The sequence below is a fragment of the Lemur catta genome, chromosome 2, assembly GCF_020740605.2.
Source record: "Lemur catta isolate mLemCat1 chromosome 2, mLemCat1.pri, whole genome shotgun sequence".
Lineage (NCBI taxonomy): Eukaryota > Metazoa > Chordata > Mammalia > Primates > Lemuridae > Lemur > Lemur catta.
In genome coordinates this window covers 24,860,428-24,877,360 of record NC_059129.1, presented here as the reverse complement: position 1 = coordinate 24,877,360, position 16,933 = coordinate 24,860,428, and the positions used below count along the sequence as shown (strand labels likewise).

General features: G+C 59.0%; 1 protein-coding gene across 2 annotated transcripts; it reads right to left on the bottom strand.

The window, feature by feature from the left end:
* Nucleotides 1–2,216: 2,216 nt before the first annotated feature.
* ARPC1B (actin related protein 2/3 complex subunit 1B) lies at nt 2,217–15,358 on the bottom strand. Of its 2 annotated transcripts, none has more exons than XM_045541341.1 (10): nt 15,255–15,358; nt 8,760–8,836; nt 7,928–8,032; nt 7,250–7,472; nt 6,385–6,492; nt 5,113–5,319; nt 4,955–5,030; nt 3,894–4,099; nt 2,868–2,958; nt 2,217–2,557 (listed from the first exon to the last, which is right to left on the bottom strand). In XM_045541341.1, exons 2-10 carry the CDS (start codon nt 8,821–8,823, stop codon nt 2,519–2,521), a joined length of 1,119 nt encoding a protein of 372 aa, XP_045397297.1. In that variant the 5' UTR covers nt 8,824–8,836; nt 15,255–15,358; the 3' UTR covers nt 2,217–2,518. The 2 variants fall into 2 exon arrangements, with proteins under 2 accessions (XP_045397297.1, XP_045397298.1); XM_045541342.1 differs by having other exon boundaries at nt 15,229–15,335.
* Between the last annotated feature and the right edge of the window lie 1,575 nt (nt 15,359–16,933).

Here is a 16,933-nt window from a genome sequence, read left to right as displayed (position 1 = left end):
CAAGCTCAGGAGGAAAACCCTCTGACCTGGCCCCTGAGAAGCAGGAATTATAGTGAAGATTTGTCAGAGCACCTTCCCCTCTGGAAGCCATGCAACAGCTGCCTGAGTTTAACTCTGACTGAAAATGAGGTTCTCCGACAAGATGGAGGGTTCAAGAAGGCAGTAACTGGCAAGATTCATGGTGCCCAGGAGCTGGCTCTGAGACACAGCAGTAATGAAGTAGGTGTTTTGTGGCTGGAAGCCAGAGGTCTATGTGAATGGCTGGTGTGAAGAGGCTGTGTTTGGCAAGGTTCCCTCTGCATGTCCAGGACAGTCCTTCTCTTGTTCTCCCTTGGGGAGAAGCCAGAGGCAAGGGCTGCCTCAGTGTCTGTCAGCCTAGGAGTGCAGCTTTGCAGGTCAGGTCTCACCTAGGTACGTGGGAGATGTGCCGACCAGTTCCTGCTGGCTAGGAGCGTTTCCCTTGCGGCTCGGCCAGATGCCCTTTGAGCAGATGCCCCAGCGTTGGGGCTCAGGAGTCAGACATGAGTTTATAAATCCTGGCACTGGCGCTTTCTGCCCATGGACTTTGTAACTTCTTTCTCTGGTGTTCAGTTGCCTCTTTAAAATGTGTAGCAAGGCTTCCTTCCCAAGAGTGCACATGTTGGTGCTTATCTACTAGGACTCCTCCCGCTGTGTCCTCCACCATTCACCCACATCACCCGAGGCAGCATCCTGTGGGTCCCCAGGGCCTGTGCAGTTTGCACCCCACTGCCCGGTCCATCACCTCACTGCACAGCTGCAGCACCTCCTGCAGTCTGGTCTCTAGAATGCAAAGCCAGCCAGGTCCTTCCCCAGCTCCTGACTTCCCCTGATGGCCAAAGGCCACCAGGAGCTGGTCCTTGGGGACCTTCCCAGCATCCTGCTCTCTACATCGGTCCTTCAGCTCCTTGAAGGTGCTATGCCTTCCTTGCTTAAAGGGAAGCCTCAGCCCCTACCCCTCCTTTTCCTGCCCTCCTCTTGACACTGGGTGTCATCATCTGCCTCCTCCACCAGCCTGTGCTTCTTGAAGGCAGCTGTCCCCTCAACTGTCCTGTCCCCTTAACATCCAGCAGGGCTGGCACAGAGGCAGGCTCAGCAACCCCAGCCAGAGGTCCTGGCAGCCACTGCTGACATCCAGCACAGAATAGGGCCCAAAGGACCCTCCTGACTGGCCACCTGCCTGCCACAGGAGCTTTAGCCATCCTTGTAGGGACCTAGTCCCACCCTGACGGTGCCACGTAATGCCTTTTACTCACAGGAAGCAGATGACTATGAACCTGTCATTTTTAAGGCAAGACCTGTGCCCCTCTCTGAGATAGCCTTCACATCTGTAACAAGGCAGGTCAGATGACATCTGCCCTGAGACCAAACGAGCACAATTGCTGTTGATAATTCTATAACAGTAGGGGACAGGCTTGTTGCTCAGGGTCACAGAGAAGGGGAAGAACACTGATTGGATGTTGCCAAGGCCCGCACTTTCCTGTCAGGGAAGCCACAAAACGTACGAAAGCCTCCCTGCCCTGCAGTGTGGTCACATCAGCCCGAGGACGGAACCTCACTTTGCAGCATGCAGTCACAGGCTGGGATTGCATTTAGTAAGGAATAAAGGGAGACTTTTCCTCCTGGGGTCTTGCAGTTTGTCTCACTGTGATTAAATAATCAGTGGGGTCTCTTCCCACAGGGAAGGACGCACTAGAACAATGGCAGATAAGGCATCTTTAGAGTCCATTTTATCCTACAAATGTAAAGGTAATTCACCATTAGAAAATCTGTTGATGTAATTCATTACCTAGTTAGACTAAGAGAAAAACCTTGATTATAGAAATAAGTAACCAAAAAGCATGTGATTAAACAAAACCAAAATGCCCTCTGAGTAAAATAGGAATAAGAAGAAATCTTACTAGAAAATAACAAGCATTTATCAGAAATCAACTGCCAACATCATAATGGAGAAATAAATTCCCATTAAGGCCCAGGATCACCCTGGAATGTGCAGTGCAGCCCCTTTGTTAAGGAATCTGCTAAGCGGGTGACACCTGGACCTGGCAGCTTGGTGGCCCAGGCTGGACTGTAGGAGGGAAGGAACAATTTAGGGTAAGGCCCTGGGGCTTCAGGATCGATTGTGTTGGCAGTAGCAAAAATAAGCTATCTGTGCCCGTGTAGAAACCAGCCTCTCCTTCCAAACACAGGCAGGCATGTCCACCATTGCATTTTTATTACCTCCACATTCTGAAGCAGTTCATGACCAGCATAGTGCTTTGGGGGCATTTTTTACAGTAAATGAAAGCATTTCTTTAAGAAAAAGGCACATGTTCCTTAAATAGGTAAGACATCTGCAAAGCCCCTGCTTGAGGCCTGTGTCCTCCCCTTTGGAGGGAGCAGCCTCTATGGGGACCCATACTGGTACCCTAGAAACATTCAGCAAAGCGACCCTTACCTCCCTGACCCCTTTGCCCCACTTCCCCAGCAGCTGGGATGAAAGCAACATATTCCTCACGGGTTATTTGATCTTGAGGTCCTTCAAGGCTGACTCCAAGCTCTGCAAGGAGGTGGAATGGACATGCTGGTTCTCAGCTGTCCTGTGGACACCCCACGCCCAGGGACCTTATTTATCTATCACCACCTCAGCCCCAGCACAGCAGAGGACAGAGAACCTGGTCTTTGGAGTCTAACAAACCTGGGTTTGAATGCCAGCCCTCAAGCAGGGTGCCCCAGAGAGCACTAAGGCCCAGGTGTCAAGGGGCTGCCTCCACCCTTCATCCCCTTGCAGTGCCTTCTTTGCAGAGGACAGGGGAGGAAGGGTGGACCTTGGGGGCGTGGCCAGAAGCCAGGGGTAGGGCAAGCCTCACCTTCACATCCCAGATGCTCATGCCACCGTCCATGCCAGTGGTGCAGAATTGCGAGCACTTGGCCTTGCCCCCACTGAGCACCGAGATCTGGCTGCAAAGAGGATAAGGGGGTTATGCTCCCCAGCTTGTGCTGGTGCTGGACTTAGGTCCACCCTGCCCACCAGGAGCTCCAAACTCGTGGGGGAGTGGGCTCCAGTGAGAAGTGCCCAGATGGGGTGTAACCAGCCAGGAACCTCGCAGGAACAGCAGGCTTAGGAGCCTGCTTTGGGGGGGAGCGGTGGTGTGTGAGGTGCAAGGGGCAACAACCTAGGCAAATGGGACAGGCCACTCAAAGGCCTGGGCAGGACATGTCTGGGGGGGGTAACCTGAGTGCCAGTAGTGTGGCCGGATGGGAGAAAAAAAGCAGCAAGGGACTACCGCTGGGAGTAAGCAGGGGCTAGCTGACAGCAGGCCAGAGTGTTCCCTCTGAAGGACCCATGGGATCTGGCGGCCACAGGACGGTTTAACGGGCTGAGGGGCTCGGTCAGAAAGCCGTGCCATACGGCTGCTCCCCTGATTCGCTGCCCGGTGGAATGAAAAACTGGCTGCTTTTGGGTTTTGGCGGGTCTCTCCCGGGTCCCACCCTAGATCCTCAGAAGGCTGCTGCGAGACCCTCAGCTCGGCCCCCCACTTCACAGGGTTCTAGGCTCGCCCTAGCCACGGTCCTGCCCCCAAGAAAACCCCGCTGGTCACTGCCTGGCAACCCCACAGAACCGCAGGCCCCACCCCTACGACAGTCCCACCCCGTTGTCTCCTAAATATGCAGAGCGGGCCTGAGTTACTTTTGTGCAACCCAAAGAGGTCGGGTCCCGTCCTGTCCCTTCCGGCTCCGCCCGCACCTGACGCTGCTGAGGTTAGAGTCAGGCGGGCCCCGCCCTCACCTGGCAAGGTTCTAGCGGCCAAGGCCCCGCCCCTCCTCCGGCCCCGCCCTCACCTGGCAAGGTTCTAGCGGCCGAGGCCCCGCCCCTCCTCCGGCCCCGCCCTCACCTGACGCTGTTCTTGTGCAGCGAGTCCAGCCCGGCACCGCCCGCCGCGCCGCCCTCCGAGCTCGCCTTCTTGTCGAGGTTCTGGAAGCGCTCGCGGGCCGTCAAGCCGCGCTGTGAGCTCTGCTTGGGCACGTCCAGCCGCCCACCGAAGCTCAGCGTCCCCGCGGGGGCGTCGTAGGTAAACAGCACCGGGAAGCAGTCGTGGCCCTGCGGCGGGGCGGGGGTGCCATTGGGGCGCCGGCCGAGGGCAGGCGCCGCGTCCCCTTCTCCAACCCGGACACCGAGTCCGAAGCCCAGGGGAGTCTGGCCCTGCGTCTGTAAGCCAGAGGCCGATGCCAGCTCGGGGACACAGCGGGGTCACGGACAGGCAGACCCCAATCCCACGTGTACCAAAGTAGGGGGCGGATGTTGGGGGCTGCACCCTCTCCAGCAAGGCCAACGTCCAGGTGAGGAAGCTTGTTTGATGCCCCAGGGTGCCCAGGCGCCTTCTGTCCTGCCAGGACGGTTAAGCCTCCCCTGGGGCAGCCCCTCTACCCCCCGCAGTGGGTCCTCCTCCAGGCAAAAGCAGGCCTGACCCGCCTCTGGTACCCCTACTGTTTGCAGAGGGGTGAAAAAGGCAGATAAATGGGCACAAGGGAGAGTAGTGCCCTTTCCAGACACCTGGTGGAACCACACTGTCCCAGCCCCACTGTGTGGCCCTACCTTATAAACTGGGCAATAAAATGTAAGCAAAGGGCAAGATCCTACTTCCCCCTTCCCTGCTCACAGCAACTGGGGAAACATGTTGGAGACCAGCCTCCATTGGAGGCCGCGACACCCGCTCTGGACATACAATGTGAGCACAGAAGAAATCTTTGTTATTAAGCCACTGCAGTCGGGCACTTCTGGCTGCTGCAACACAACCCAACCTGTTCTGCCCAATCCAGGTACATGGGAGGGTGCACAGAAGGAAGGGAAAGAGGGAGGGAGGAGGAAGAGACAGTGGAGAGTTGTGTGGGCATCTGCTAGATTCTCTGCGAGGGCTGCTCTGATCGCCACTGCCCTCCCATCCCTCCTCCTCACCGCTGCCACCAGGCTGTTTTCTGTGATGAAGGTCAGCGCCAGCAGCGGCAGTGTTTCAGAGGCCAGGGTTGCGACACTGTGGGAAGAGAGCTATCAGCTGTGCTGTCCCCTTCCTCTGGCTCCGTGCTCACCTCCACCCCGGGGTGGCCTCTACTCACGCCATCTTCTTGTCAGCATCAGCCAGGCACACGGTGCTGTCGTGGCTGACCCAGGCCACACGGCTCCCGCTGGCTGAGAAGCAGACGCCGTGCACCCAGCCACAGCTACTGCTGGACTCGAACATCAGCTCTCCAAAGGGCATCTTGGAGCCCCATGGTGTGGGTGCTGGCCGCTCCTCCACCTCCTTGATGTAGGCTGAGAAGATCCTGCCCAGAGAGGCACAAACAGGGTAACCGGGAGTTTCAGACAGGCCTGAGAAGGGGTGAGGCAGCCTCGCCAGCAGTCCGAGCACTGAGATAGGAGCTCATGGGTTCCAGACCTGGCTCTGCATGAGCTGCACCCAGGTGTGACAAGTCTGGGCCTCGGTGTCCCCTTTGTGCAATGGGGTGGGGCCAGGAGGGCTCCCAGCTCAGAGTCCTGTGAACTCCTGGAGCCCTCGGGGAGCCGACCAGCTCACTGATGCAGCCCCCAGGGGCTGTCCTGAGCCCACTATCCTGGCCACTCCGCAGCCAGCCCCTAGGACACCTTCCCTCCTACTCTCCACCTTGATTCAATCCTGCCCCCTCCTGCTGGCCACCCCCTCCACCCCACAGCCAGCTCAGGGTCCCCTTACAGATCAGGGTGCCAATAAACCAGCTCCCCACCCATCAAAAAAGCCTCATACGATGTCAATGTCATCCTCTCTGTGCCCAGGGCCTCCAAAGGGGCCTCTGGTGCCTGCTGTTTCCCAGGTGGCATCCAGAGACCTGGGAGCTGCTGCCTGCAGCTGGCAGGAATACGAGTCCAGTGGCCAAGGCAGATTCCAGGCGCTGGGCCCGAAAGTGAAAAACAGTGAATGGCAACTGGAGGCTCTACATGCTAGGCCTTAAGATAATGAAGCAGAGTTTGTTCCAGTTTATCAGTCATTCATACCTTAGTATGAATAAGTACACCCACTCATTTTCCTTCAGACAGAAGCCAGGGAACTGCAGGGGTGGGGAGTTCTAATGAGGCATGAGAGGAGGGCCTGGGAAGAACCTTGCCGGCATTAAGAGGTGGCAATGGGCACGTCTTGCTGGGACTCTAACCCAGGGGCTGGAGGCAGGACCCGATGCTGCCCCTTCACAGAGCCAACCCTCACTGAGGCCCAGGTCACCCGCTGGTAGCAGCTCTGGGGCTGGCCTGGAAGGCGGGGCTCGGGGCTCTCAGGGTGGGGCTCCCTCACCACCCTCCGGTCCCTGCTGTGTGCTGGTGTCAGGGCCCAGCGCTCCCCACGTGGCTGCCCATCTCACCGGCACTTGAAGTCGCAGGAGCCTGCGGCGAGGAGCACGTTGTTGGGGTGCCAGTCCAGGCTGAGAACCGTGGAGCGGATGGGCTTCTTGATGTGTTTGCACACCCACCTGAATGGGGCAGGCAGATAGGTGGGACTCAGTGCCCCGGGGCTCCAGGCCGCCAGCGCTGCCACAGACCTCCAGTCCCAGGAAGGAGGGGCCTGGGCACTCCCAGCCCACAGGCCTGTCAGGGGTCCGGGGCAGGCAGTGACGGGCTGGGTCCCCTCTAGGCTGGGAACTCTACTTGTCTCCTTTAAACCTCACAATCCCCCTTGGGGCAGGCTCGGCAAGGTGAAGTCACCATCAGAGGTCACACAGCTGCCGTCTGTGGGATTCGAACTTGAGTCTCTTAGACTCAAGGTGTGCTCCCGCCTGGCTCTGCCCTCAGCCAGGCAGGGGAGATTAGGACGTGGCTGGGAGCTTGTGCGTGGTACCCTGCGGCCTGTTGGCCTGGGTGCCTCATGCAAGTGACTTTGCTGTAAAGTGAGGACAATGACAGATGCCCAGTCCACAAGGCTACAGGGAAGTCAGCGTCAATGTGTGTGCAGGGCTCAGAGACGTGACCCCAGAGGTGGCTCTGGTGTGGTCTGTGTCCTTGTCATTACCAAGATGGGGCTGTGGGGACATCCAGGGACTACGTAGAGCTCCTCACCTCACAGATGAGGCCCAGAGAGGACAGACTTCCCCAGAGTCACGTGAACAGGGGTCTTGACATCCTGTCCAGCGCTTTCTGGGGACACTCTAGTCCTGGCCCTGTGGGTCTGCTGTCCCAGGCTCGGCCAGCCCTGGTCCCTTCCAGCCCACTGTGGCCCCACCGGGCACCCACCAGTCATTCTCCTGCTCAAAATAACAGATGGAGATGACGCGGGAGCCACTGCCCACAGCGAACTTGTTCTCGTTGGGGGCCCAGCGCACACAGCGGGCGGCCCGGTTGATCCGCAGGATGACCAGGGTGGGCTTCCACGTGCGGCCCTTCAGCGTCCACACGTAGGCGTTGCGGTCTGTGCCGCAAGTCACGATGCGGTTACTCTCAGGGGCCCAGTCAATGCCTGTGGGGAATGGGGGTGACATACACTAGGCTGAAGCCACCCAGGTAGAAGTGGCTCTACAGTGGCCATGCAGGAGGAGCTTAAAGTCCACAATCTGGGAGGAAGCTGTATCTGCCCAGCAAGATACACTTCTTACTGAGATCTGATATATGCTTGGGGTACGACTCGAGTTTATTAGGGCGTGTTACAGCTCTCCCACGCTATCAGCACACATGCTGGATGGGAAAGCTAAGAGACAGAAAAGAAGTTATTGGTAATGCTGAGCTGCTGGATCAAGCCTCTCCTGAAACCCACCAATCTCTGAGTTTTTCGGTCGTATGAGTCAACATAACACCTTTAAAACTTAAGCCACTTTGAGTCAGGGTTGTCTGACTTGCAACCCAAACTGTCCTACCTAACACAGTCCTCTTGTCCCCTTGCCTTTCAGAAGGGTGGTCCCAGCCAGCCTGACTTACCTGTCACCTGCCCGTTGTGCTCCTTGAGCTCATGCACCTTGGCCCACTTGGCCCCGCTCTTCTCATAGATGTGCACCTCATGGTTGTTGGGGCAGATGGCGATCTCTGCAGGGGAGATGGGAGGGAGTTTGAGGGGTGCCCAGGACCCCTCCCCATGACTGCCCTCCTCCAGGAACACCCTCCATGGTCCAACTGGCCCCACCTTGGCCTTCATGACTCAGGCTTTCCTCCTTTGCCTCGGAGGGGCTCCCTGATCCCCCTCCGGTCCTGCTCGGCCACCCCTCACCAACACCCACTGTGCCCACAGCAGTCCCCTGACCCCTGGGGCATCTCCCATCCCTGCTCTGGGCAGCTGCTGCCCTGCTACTGCTCTCTGCTCCCCGAGTCCAGCCAGGGCCTCCCCACTACTCCTGATGACACCTCAGGGCCTCTGTACCTGCCCTCCCTGGCCTGGGCACACCTCGCTCCCTGCCTCCGTGGTAGGTTATGTCTTCATTTTCTGCCCGCACCCCTCTGCAGCCTGTGTCAAGCCCACCCCGCTGTAGCACCTACAGCAGGGCCTGGCTTGGGACAGCGCTGTGCTCACACACAGCGCCCCCACACCTGTGTCCTCCTGCCTGCGGCTCAGGGAACACGTGCCTGGCTGCCCCTGCATGTTCCCTGAGCTGTCTGGCCGTTCCCTCCTTACACAGCCGGGTGCACCTTGCTCAGCACGAGGACCCGGCGTGAGGCCTGTGGGCAGCTGCACCATCATGCAGGGCTGCGTCACAGCCCCTGTGTGTGCTCCCGCTGGTCCCCATCCCAGGAGATCGGAGCCACCCCCAGCACTCACGGGTGCGGTCCTTGTTCCAGGCGTGGCAGCTGATGGGCTCCACCAGGAAGCTGTGGTAGGCCATGGCTGCTTGGCTCCTGTGCCCAAGAGAGGAGGAGAGAGTCTAAGTCGGCCCTGACCTTGTCCAGAGACCAGGCCCCAGCCGACCCCCTTGGGCTCTGCACCAGGAGGGGCCCTGTGTTTCAGAAGGGGAGCAGTGTGCAGGGAAGGGTGACAGGGGCCACCGTGGTCTCCTGACCGGCCTGGCGTGTTGCTTCCCCTCCCGAGTCCTCCATAGGGCCCACGCAACGGCAGCTCTCACAGGGTGTCTCTGAGGCTCCAAGGAACAAAGGATGGGGCCAGGCGGGGGACAGAGTGCTGCAGGCAAAGATGCTGCCATGAGTGGGGGTGCTGGGGCCCTGAGCTGGGTGCCCATCCCTTGTCACCTGTTCCGCAGTCCCCTTATAGGTGGGACTCCCCCTTTCCCCACCCGGTTAAGGACAGGAGGAAGATGAAGAGAAACAATCGCCCACTCAGCTCAGACAGGTGGGGAGGGGAGGGGAGGGAAGGGGAGGGGAGGAGGGCGGGCCTGGGGCAGACAGACGTGTCCCACTATGGGTCCAGACGCCCACTTGCTGCACCTGGGCAAGGAGGAGGCGTGGGGCTGGGCCAGGCCTGCGTGGTGAGTCTTGGGAGAACCCAGTGTAGCCTGGCCATGGGGGCAAAGGAGGGAGGTTGTGGCCACTGTCCCCAAGACTAGCCCCAGCAATGAAGGGGCAGCCCTCGGCCTCCCACCTGCCCCCGCTCGGCTCCCACTGGCCCATCCCCAGCCTCTTCCTCCTGCTGCCGGGCCTGAGGAGGGGCGAGGTGCAACCGCCATCTCACCTGATTCCCCAAACCCACCCTCTCCCCACCTCCCTGTGCTGTGTGCCCCTGGGCAAGTCACCTGCCCTCTTTGAACCTCAGTTTCCCGACCTGTGAAATGGGAACAGAAACCCTGCCTCCCACCCAGAGGTACTGAGAGGGTGAAATCAGATGATCTACCACACCCAGCCCAGAGTAGGTGTCCAGGGAACGGCGGCTTTCAGTCCATAACGGGCGCGACACACCCAGCCTCAATTTATCCATTTAAGAGTCAGCCTTCCCCACCAACCAGAGGCAGATCCTGGGGTACACGAGCGTGCTCCTGCCTCCGGCCCCTGTGCTGGCTGTTCCCTCAGCCTGTGACACTGTTCCCTGCACGCACGGCTCTCACCCCTGCGCTGCCATTAAGTCTGTGCTCAAATGTCAACTGCCACCTTTCAGAGAGGCCTTCCCCGAATCCACGCCTCCCCGACCCCAGCACCCCTAACTCCCTATTCCTGATTTAATTTCTCCACAGCCAGTCATCATGGGATGCATGTGACACAAAACTCATTTATTTTGCCTCTTGCCTTTCTCTCCTGCAAGAACAGACCCAGCTTGATGGGGACAGACGTTTTGTCTTGTTCACGTTTCTATTTCCGGTGGCGACATGCTTGGCAAGTAGCAGTGCTCAGTAAATATTCAATGAACACTTTTTTTTATGGCCATTAGAGCCCAGCAGATTAAAAAAATTTTTTTAAATAGTACCACCCTGGACGCCCCCTCCCTGCCACCTCTGAGCGTGTCACAGTAGTTATGTCCACCAGGGAGGCGGGGCCCGGGAAACCTGGCTGCGTGTGGTGAAGGACGCTGGGCTCCAGGGCAGCTCCAGGTGACAGATGTGGGGGCTGAGGCCACTTGCCAAGTAATGTGGCTGCCTCCCCCACCAGTCTGGCAGGTTTCTGTGCCCTGTGCTGGGCCCCAGGACCTGGGCTAGGGGCCAACCAGGACCGAGAGCCCTGAATACCCCAGGAGGCTGGTGGCTGCCCTGTCACCACCCTGCCCTGGCTGGCGGCCCACCTGCCCCTCAGAAGAAGAGCAGGCTGTTCAGGCCCTCAGGGGCCTGCTGGAACCCACGGCGCCCTCCCTTCTCTACTAAGACCCCTCTGAGAGGAAGAGCGTTGAGTTTGGGCCCAGGCAGCGGGGAAGAGACGGAGCAGACTTTGGGGCTGCAGTTTAGCCCACTGCACACCTGTGGAACCCAGGCTCAGCGACCGGCCTGCCTGAGGTCGCACCGCATAGCCCCTGAGCTCACTGGCTAGGGTACCCTGACCACTTCCTGCTCACCCTGGATGTAAGCCACTCCTTTCTTTAGTTCCTTTTTTTTTTTGGTAGAGATGGGGTCACTATGTTGCTCAGGCTGGTCTCGAACTCCTGGGCTCAAGGGATCCTCCCACCTCAGCCTCCTAAAATGCTGGGATTACAGGTGTGAGCCACCATGCCCAGTCCCACCTACTTTCATTTACAGCAGGACATCCTAGAAGGTTCCTGGGGCAGCACAGGACACCCACACACACATGTTCATGCGTGTGCAGGGACCTCATCTGTTTCCCCCAAGCCTAGAACAAGGCCCCAGCGGGTCCTCAGGCAGCAACTGCTGAGAAAGTGAACCCACCAGCCCAGGCCCCGCCTCACACCACACAGCATGCGGCACCCACCAGGCCGCTCACAGCCTCTCTCCTTATAAGGCCTCTTTGTGTAAGACCAAAGCCCCGGAAGCGCCACCTCAGGGCCCTCAGCCAGGTCAGCAGGCCTGCTGGGGACTTCCCCAAGTGCTTCCGGAGCCTGGGGGTGGGCCACCACTGCCCATTACCAGATGCCAAGACTCAGCAGAGGGAAGCCTGAGGCCTGCCTGGCCAATACACTGTGCTCGCCTGCCCCACCTCCAAGGGGCAAGGTCACCAGCAAGCTAGCGACACGGCTGAGGCCAGAAGCCCATGTCCAACCCCCAGCTGGGTTCTGGTTGGCCCCAGGACGAGACTCCACCTGAGGCCAACTACTCCCCTTTTTATCCCCAGGTGGCCCAGAAGGAAAGAGCCCTGGCTGCCCCCTCACCCTGAGCCCATACTTGGGGCCCTGGGCTGATGCATAGAGCCTGCTTTCCAGGGTCCCCTGTCACAGACTTGCTGTGTGCCCCGGCTGGGGACAGCAGCCCCCACATGCACCAGTGGGTCGAGAGGACTTGGGGAGCCCGGACCACAGTTTCCGGGACCCAGAGGTTCTCAAGGGGAGGGGAGGGGCAGGTAGAGATGGCCATAAGCAGAGTAACAGGCAGCGGAGGGAGGTTCGGACCTCACCTATCAGCCAATCACACTTGAGCATGAATTCAAACAGAAACACTTCCTAGTCCACTGGACCAGCACCTTAAAGGGGGTAAGGGAGAGGGGTAGATGGGGTGGGAGCAAGAAAGACTCATTTCCCCCCTTTCATAACTTCTGCAAAGCAACTGCAACCAGCAGGGCCCCGGAGGACAACTCCCCACCCCCACATCTTACAAATGAGGAAGTGGGAGCCCAGAGAAGGGAGCTGTTTCTCCAGCCCGTGTGGCCTTGGGGCTCCAGCCTCCTGGCTCAGGGATTATGGCTCAGAACTTTGACTTAATCATTCACAGGAAAACCTCTAATCTACCAAACGGGTGGGGTGGGGAATGCCCACCGCTGCCTGCCAACCGCCCTGCTGCAAAAAGTGTCACGAGGAAAATGTAACTGCGGCTGCTTCACCTCCGTGTGTTGACAACATAAGGCCTCAGCGATCGCTCCCAGTGGAGGCACAGGCACGCTGAGGCCATGGCCTCCGGGACACCAACCTACTACTCAGGACCGTGGCCCTGTGAGCCAGCACTGTGGGCCTGTTTGACTGTTGAGGAACAAGAGAGAGGAGGGGGCCCTGGGGATGGTCTTGGGACCAGGAGCTGACACCCAGTGCTCTGTGCCCCTGCCCCTGCCCTTGTCACCTGGAAACAGTGAGACTGGGGGACTGTGGGGCAAGCCCCTTACAGACTCCCCGGGCTAGCTCCAAGCCACCCCCTACAAGCTTGCAGCTTCCAGGAGCTCATCCCACACAGTGGAGCTCAAGGACCCAGGCTGGGTGTGGCTGGGGGAGGGAGGAGACCAGTGTGAGGCTGTAGTTTCCTTCAGAATTCCCTGCAGGGGGGCTGGAAGGAAGGGGTTTGGGTGTCCATCTAGGATGCCAAAGACCACACACTGGGGTGTGGAAAATGTTGTTTGTTTTTTTTTTTCCTCTTCTTATGTATTTGAACAGAAGCTCCATGAGAGCAGGGGTATTTGTTTTGTTCACCAGTGCATCCCTGGCACCGATTAGGGGGCCTGGCACATGACAGGTGCCCGATAAATATTTCTTGAATGTGGTTGAATGAATGAATTACAGTCTTTCTTCATGTCTGTCTTGGGGAATGGTCTATAAGGAATATGCTAGATTACTTTAGCAGCGATTTGTAAATATTTATTGAGTATGTGTTCATAACCAGAAAAGCTCGGAAACCTCCAATTCCTCTCTGTGCATTCAGAGAGTGGAGAGAGAATACAGCTCCCCTCCAAAGCAAGCCAGGCAAAGCCTCAGGTTGACCAGCCAAGGAGAACATCCTTCTGGGTCTTGGGCTCAATGCCCCCTTCCTTACAGCGCTGGGCGTAAATTCTGGCTCTCTCCATGTTGGCTGGGTGCCCTCGGCCAATGCTTCCCTCACATCTTCATCCAGAAAAGGCTGGGGCTGGGCCAGGCACAGGCTGTAGGTCCTTTCTTGCCTGGCTTTGCTAGCTTTCTCTGAATCCAGAGGTTTGGCTGTATTTGAGGCTAAACCAAGCAAGAGCTGCCTCAGGCAAGGATCTTGGCTCTACAGGCACTCCGGGAAGTCCCCACCCAGCTCAGAAGCAGCCAGCAAGCCATTTTGCACGGGTGCTAATAAGCATTTACTCAACTTCCTGTCGTGTGGAGCAGCCCTTGCCTCCTCCATCCCTCCTTCCCAATTCCACTCTTGAAGTTTTACAAACTAGGCAAAATCAACTCAGGAAACACAAAACAATCATAAGGCACCACAAAGCACCAGTGAAAGTAATCCAAACAAAACAAAACTCCAAAACACATAAAACTCAATGCTGGCAGGGCTGTGGAGAAATTGTCATTTGCTAATTGGTTCAGTCTTTCTGAAGAGCACTGAATTGAACAATTGGGTAGAGAGAAACAGGGCAGAATAACATTAAGAGGAACTTAAACATTAATGCTCGTTGGTCACATGCATCCAGTCTGGTAAGAAAACTGCCATAAACTTTTTAGCAAACATGTTCATAATAACCCTCTTTATAACGGTGACAGGGTGGAAAACTCCAGATGACTACAAGTATGGAAAGAGTAAACTGTGATAGTAACATGTTGGGATGCCATTTAATTATCAGAAACAATCTATCAATGGATTATGTACAAACATAAGTAAAGTTAGTAAGAAACTAACTTTACTGGCATCTGTCAGGGATTTGAGTTTACCCAGAACTTTCCCGTACATTCTCTTTTACTCCCTAAAGCAAGATTGAAAAGTTTTGTGTTTGTTTTTTACACTTCATGTTGCCCATGGGGAAAATGAGGCTCGCACAAAAGCAATGATTTGCTCACAGTCACACAGCTCCTAAATGGCACAGCCTGGGACTCGGACCCCAAATCCCGGCGGTCAGGAGGTTAGGCTCACCTGGGCAGACGCTATGATCAAGGTGGGCAGGCCTTATGATGGCAGCGCGAGCGGCAGCGCACGGGCAGGCTGCGTCCCTGGCACACTGCCAAGTGTCTTACATGACTGCACTGAAGCCTGTTTGAAAGGCCATTTTCCAGATAAGGAAAGTTGAGGCTCACAGAGGGAGGTGGCCTGCGAAGGTCATCGGCCAGTGAAGGAAGAAGCTGGCACTCTTACCTAGGTCCCTGAGACCTTAAAGGTGCTCTTAACCTCCGAGCTGCGCAGCCCCGGAGAGGCGGGGGAGGGCGCTCGGCCGCCCCGCGGCTTTATGCTAAGGATCCCGTCACTGCCCGCGGGCCCCGCCCGGCCCCGGGCGGCCTGACTGTCCTCTCCGCGCCGCCGGGAAGCGGGGGCTGCTCGGGCCGGGCGCCCCGCGGCTCGGAGGGGCGCGCTCCGCTCGGAGACCCGCGGCCCGGGCCGCCAGGTGCGGGACCCTCGAGCCGCCCCCCCGGGCGCCCCGCGGGAGCGGGAGGGCGGGGGCAGGGCGGGGGCGCCAGCTCATTTCCCGGTTGCGGCAACCCGGAAGGCTCCGGGATGGAGGGGAAGTGACTGGGCGTGGGGCCCCGCCGGCCCGAAGTAACGGGGCGACTCCGACCGCGGCGCAGAGCCGGGCGCGGGGAGCGGGGCCCGAGAGGCGGGCGCGCCGGCGGGGGCCGGGCCCGGGCCGCCCCGAGGGTGCGGGTGCGAGGAGCTGCGCACCCTCGCCCGGCCCCGCAGGCGGCACCCTCGCGCCCCTCCCCTCCCCTCCCCGCGCCCCTTCTCATCCCCGCCCTCGGCCCCCTCACTGTCGGGCGGCGCCCCACGTAGCCGCGTCACCCCAATCTCCGGGCGGCCCCCCACGCCCCTCACCTCCAGGTGGCTCCCTGGCCCCTCACCTGCGGGCGCCCCGGCCGCGGACTCTGGGCAGTCGACGCGACGAGCAGGCTCTGGGCCCCGCGCTGCGCCGCAGCCACTTCCTCGTGGGCGGGGGGCGGGGCCTCCGGGCCTCGGCCCCTCAGGGACCGGGGGCGGGGACCAGGGGCGGCGGTCGCGAGGTCTAGGTCCCGCCCAGCCCTCGGGGTTTGAGGGCTGCGGGTATCCGCACCGACGTCGGAGCCCAAGGCGCTTAGAAGCCGTCCGCTCCCGCCCCTCGCTTCTTTACCGATGGGGAAACTGAGGCTGGGAGAGAGGTGCGCAGCCTCCGTTGCTGCTGGGCGAGACCCAGGAGCCCAACGCCCCTACCCACCCAGAGCCGAGAGCGCGGGGTACGGAAGGCGCGTCCTCTGCGCCCCGACGGCGGGGCCCGGGGGCTCTGCGCCCACGCGCTGGTGAATGAGAGACTCAGCGAAGCCCCGCGGCCTCGGCCCTCAGCCCGCGGGAACCGTCCCTTCCCTGCGGGCCGACGCCCGCGGGCGCCAAATGTGCAGGCGGGGTGCGGGCGTAGGCGGCACAGGCGGGACCAGGGCAGCCGGCCCCGCCTTTCTCGGCCCTCCGCGTCCTCACTGCCAAACCCGGGTGTTAGCCCTGGGCGGGCGCAGCCCCGGCTGTGGCCGGCCCCCTCGCTTTCTCGATGCTAACTCTTGCCCCTCTAGTCCACGACAGCCTGCTCCACTCTTTTAAGTTACCTGGGCAGCCTTGAAGCCACCTGACTTGGGGTCTTGGGCCATGTGGTCCCCAGGGGGCTTCCCATCCTGACCCCTCGGCCTTATCAATGGGGATGTGGCCAGGTGGCTGGACAGAGGGAGGACACCTCGGTGAAAACCCCTCCCTAAGATCTGGCGCTCTCAAAGCCAGCCAGGCAGCAGCTGCTGGGGTGCAAGGTCTTCATGGATCTCAGGAGGCCCAGGGCAGCCTCCCCTGTCCGGTCTAGGGGTTTGACACAATTAAGAGCATGTGTTCTCTCCGCCCAGAACACTTCCCCCACCTTGCCCTAACTCGCCAACCTGGGTTTGTTCTGCAGGACATGGCTGTTTCTCTGGTCACTTTGCTCCTGCCGGCCTCCCCATCAGAGGTGTCCACTAGACTCTCGGCTGCATCAGTGAGCTTTTGCAAAGGCATTTGTGACCCTGAGCCCCTATCTTGCTGCTCCTGCAGGTTTGTTCAGACAGATCTCGGCAGCCTTGGCAAATCCAAGTGATGGCTTTAGTTTAAGCAGAAAAAAGTTTCAAACGGTCTGTACCAGCAACCCTCTTCCCCTGGAGACAAGGGTAGTCTAATTGAGGTGACACCATTGTTGCTTCCGTGGCTTCTACTCTTCTGCTGCTTTATGGATGCCCAGGGGATGACCCCTAGTGGCCCTGAGTGGTCTAATGCAATCAGTTCAGGGCATCCTCTGCCCTGGACTTGTGATCTATGATGACCTCCTCAAAGCAAAGCCCAGGACTTTGAGAATCCGGGGCAAAGCAGCCCCTTCTGGGCAAGTGGCACAAATCTGAGCACGAAAGTGGAGCAGCTATGAGGAACGCTGAGACACGGGAGTGCACAGTGGGGAGAACCCAGAGAAGTGACCCGAGCTCCTGGTAACCTGACCGGTCAGCCTGGGCCCAGCTCACTTAAAGGTTTCAGATATGTGAGC

Coding starts and splice junctions, on each gene's coding strand:
- ARPC1B (XM_045541341.1), bottom strand. CDS start 8,823: ATGGCCTACCACAGCTTCCTGGTGGAGCCCATCAGCTGCCACGCCTGG. Junction 8,033..8,759: donor CTGGAACAAGGACCGCACCC/GTGAGTGCTGGG, acceptor TCTCCCCTGCAG/AGATCGCCATCTGCCCCAAC. Junction 5,031..5,112: donor GATGCTGACAAGAAGATGGC/GTGAGTAGAGGC, acceptor CTCTTCCCACAG/TGTCGCAACCCTGGCCTCTG.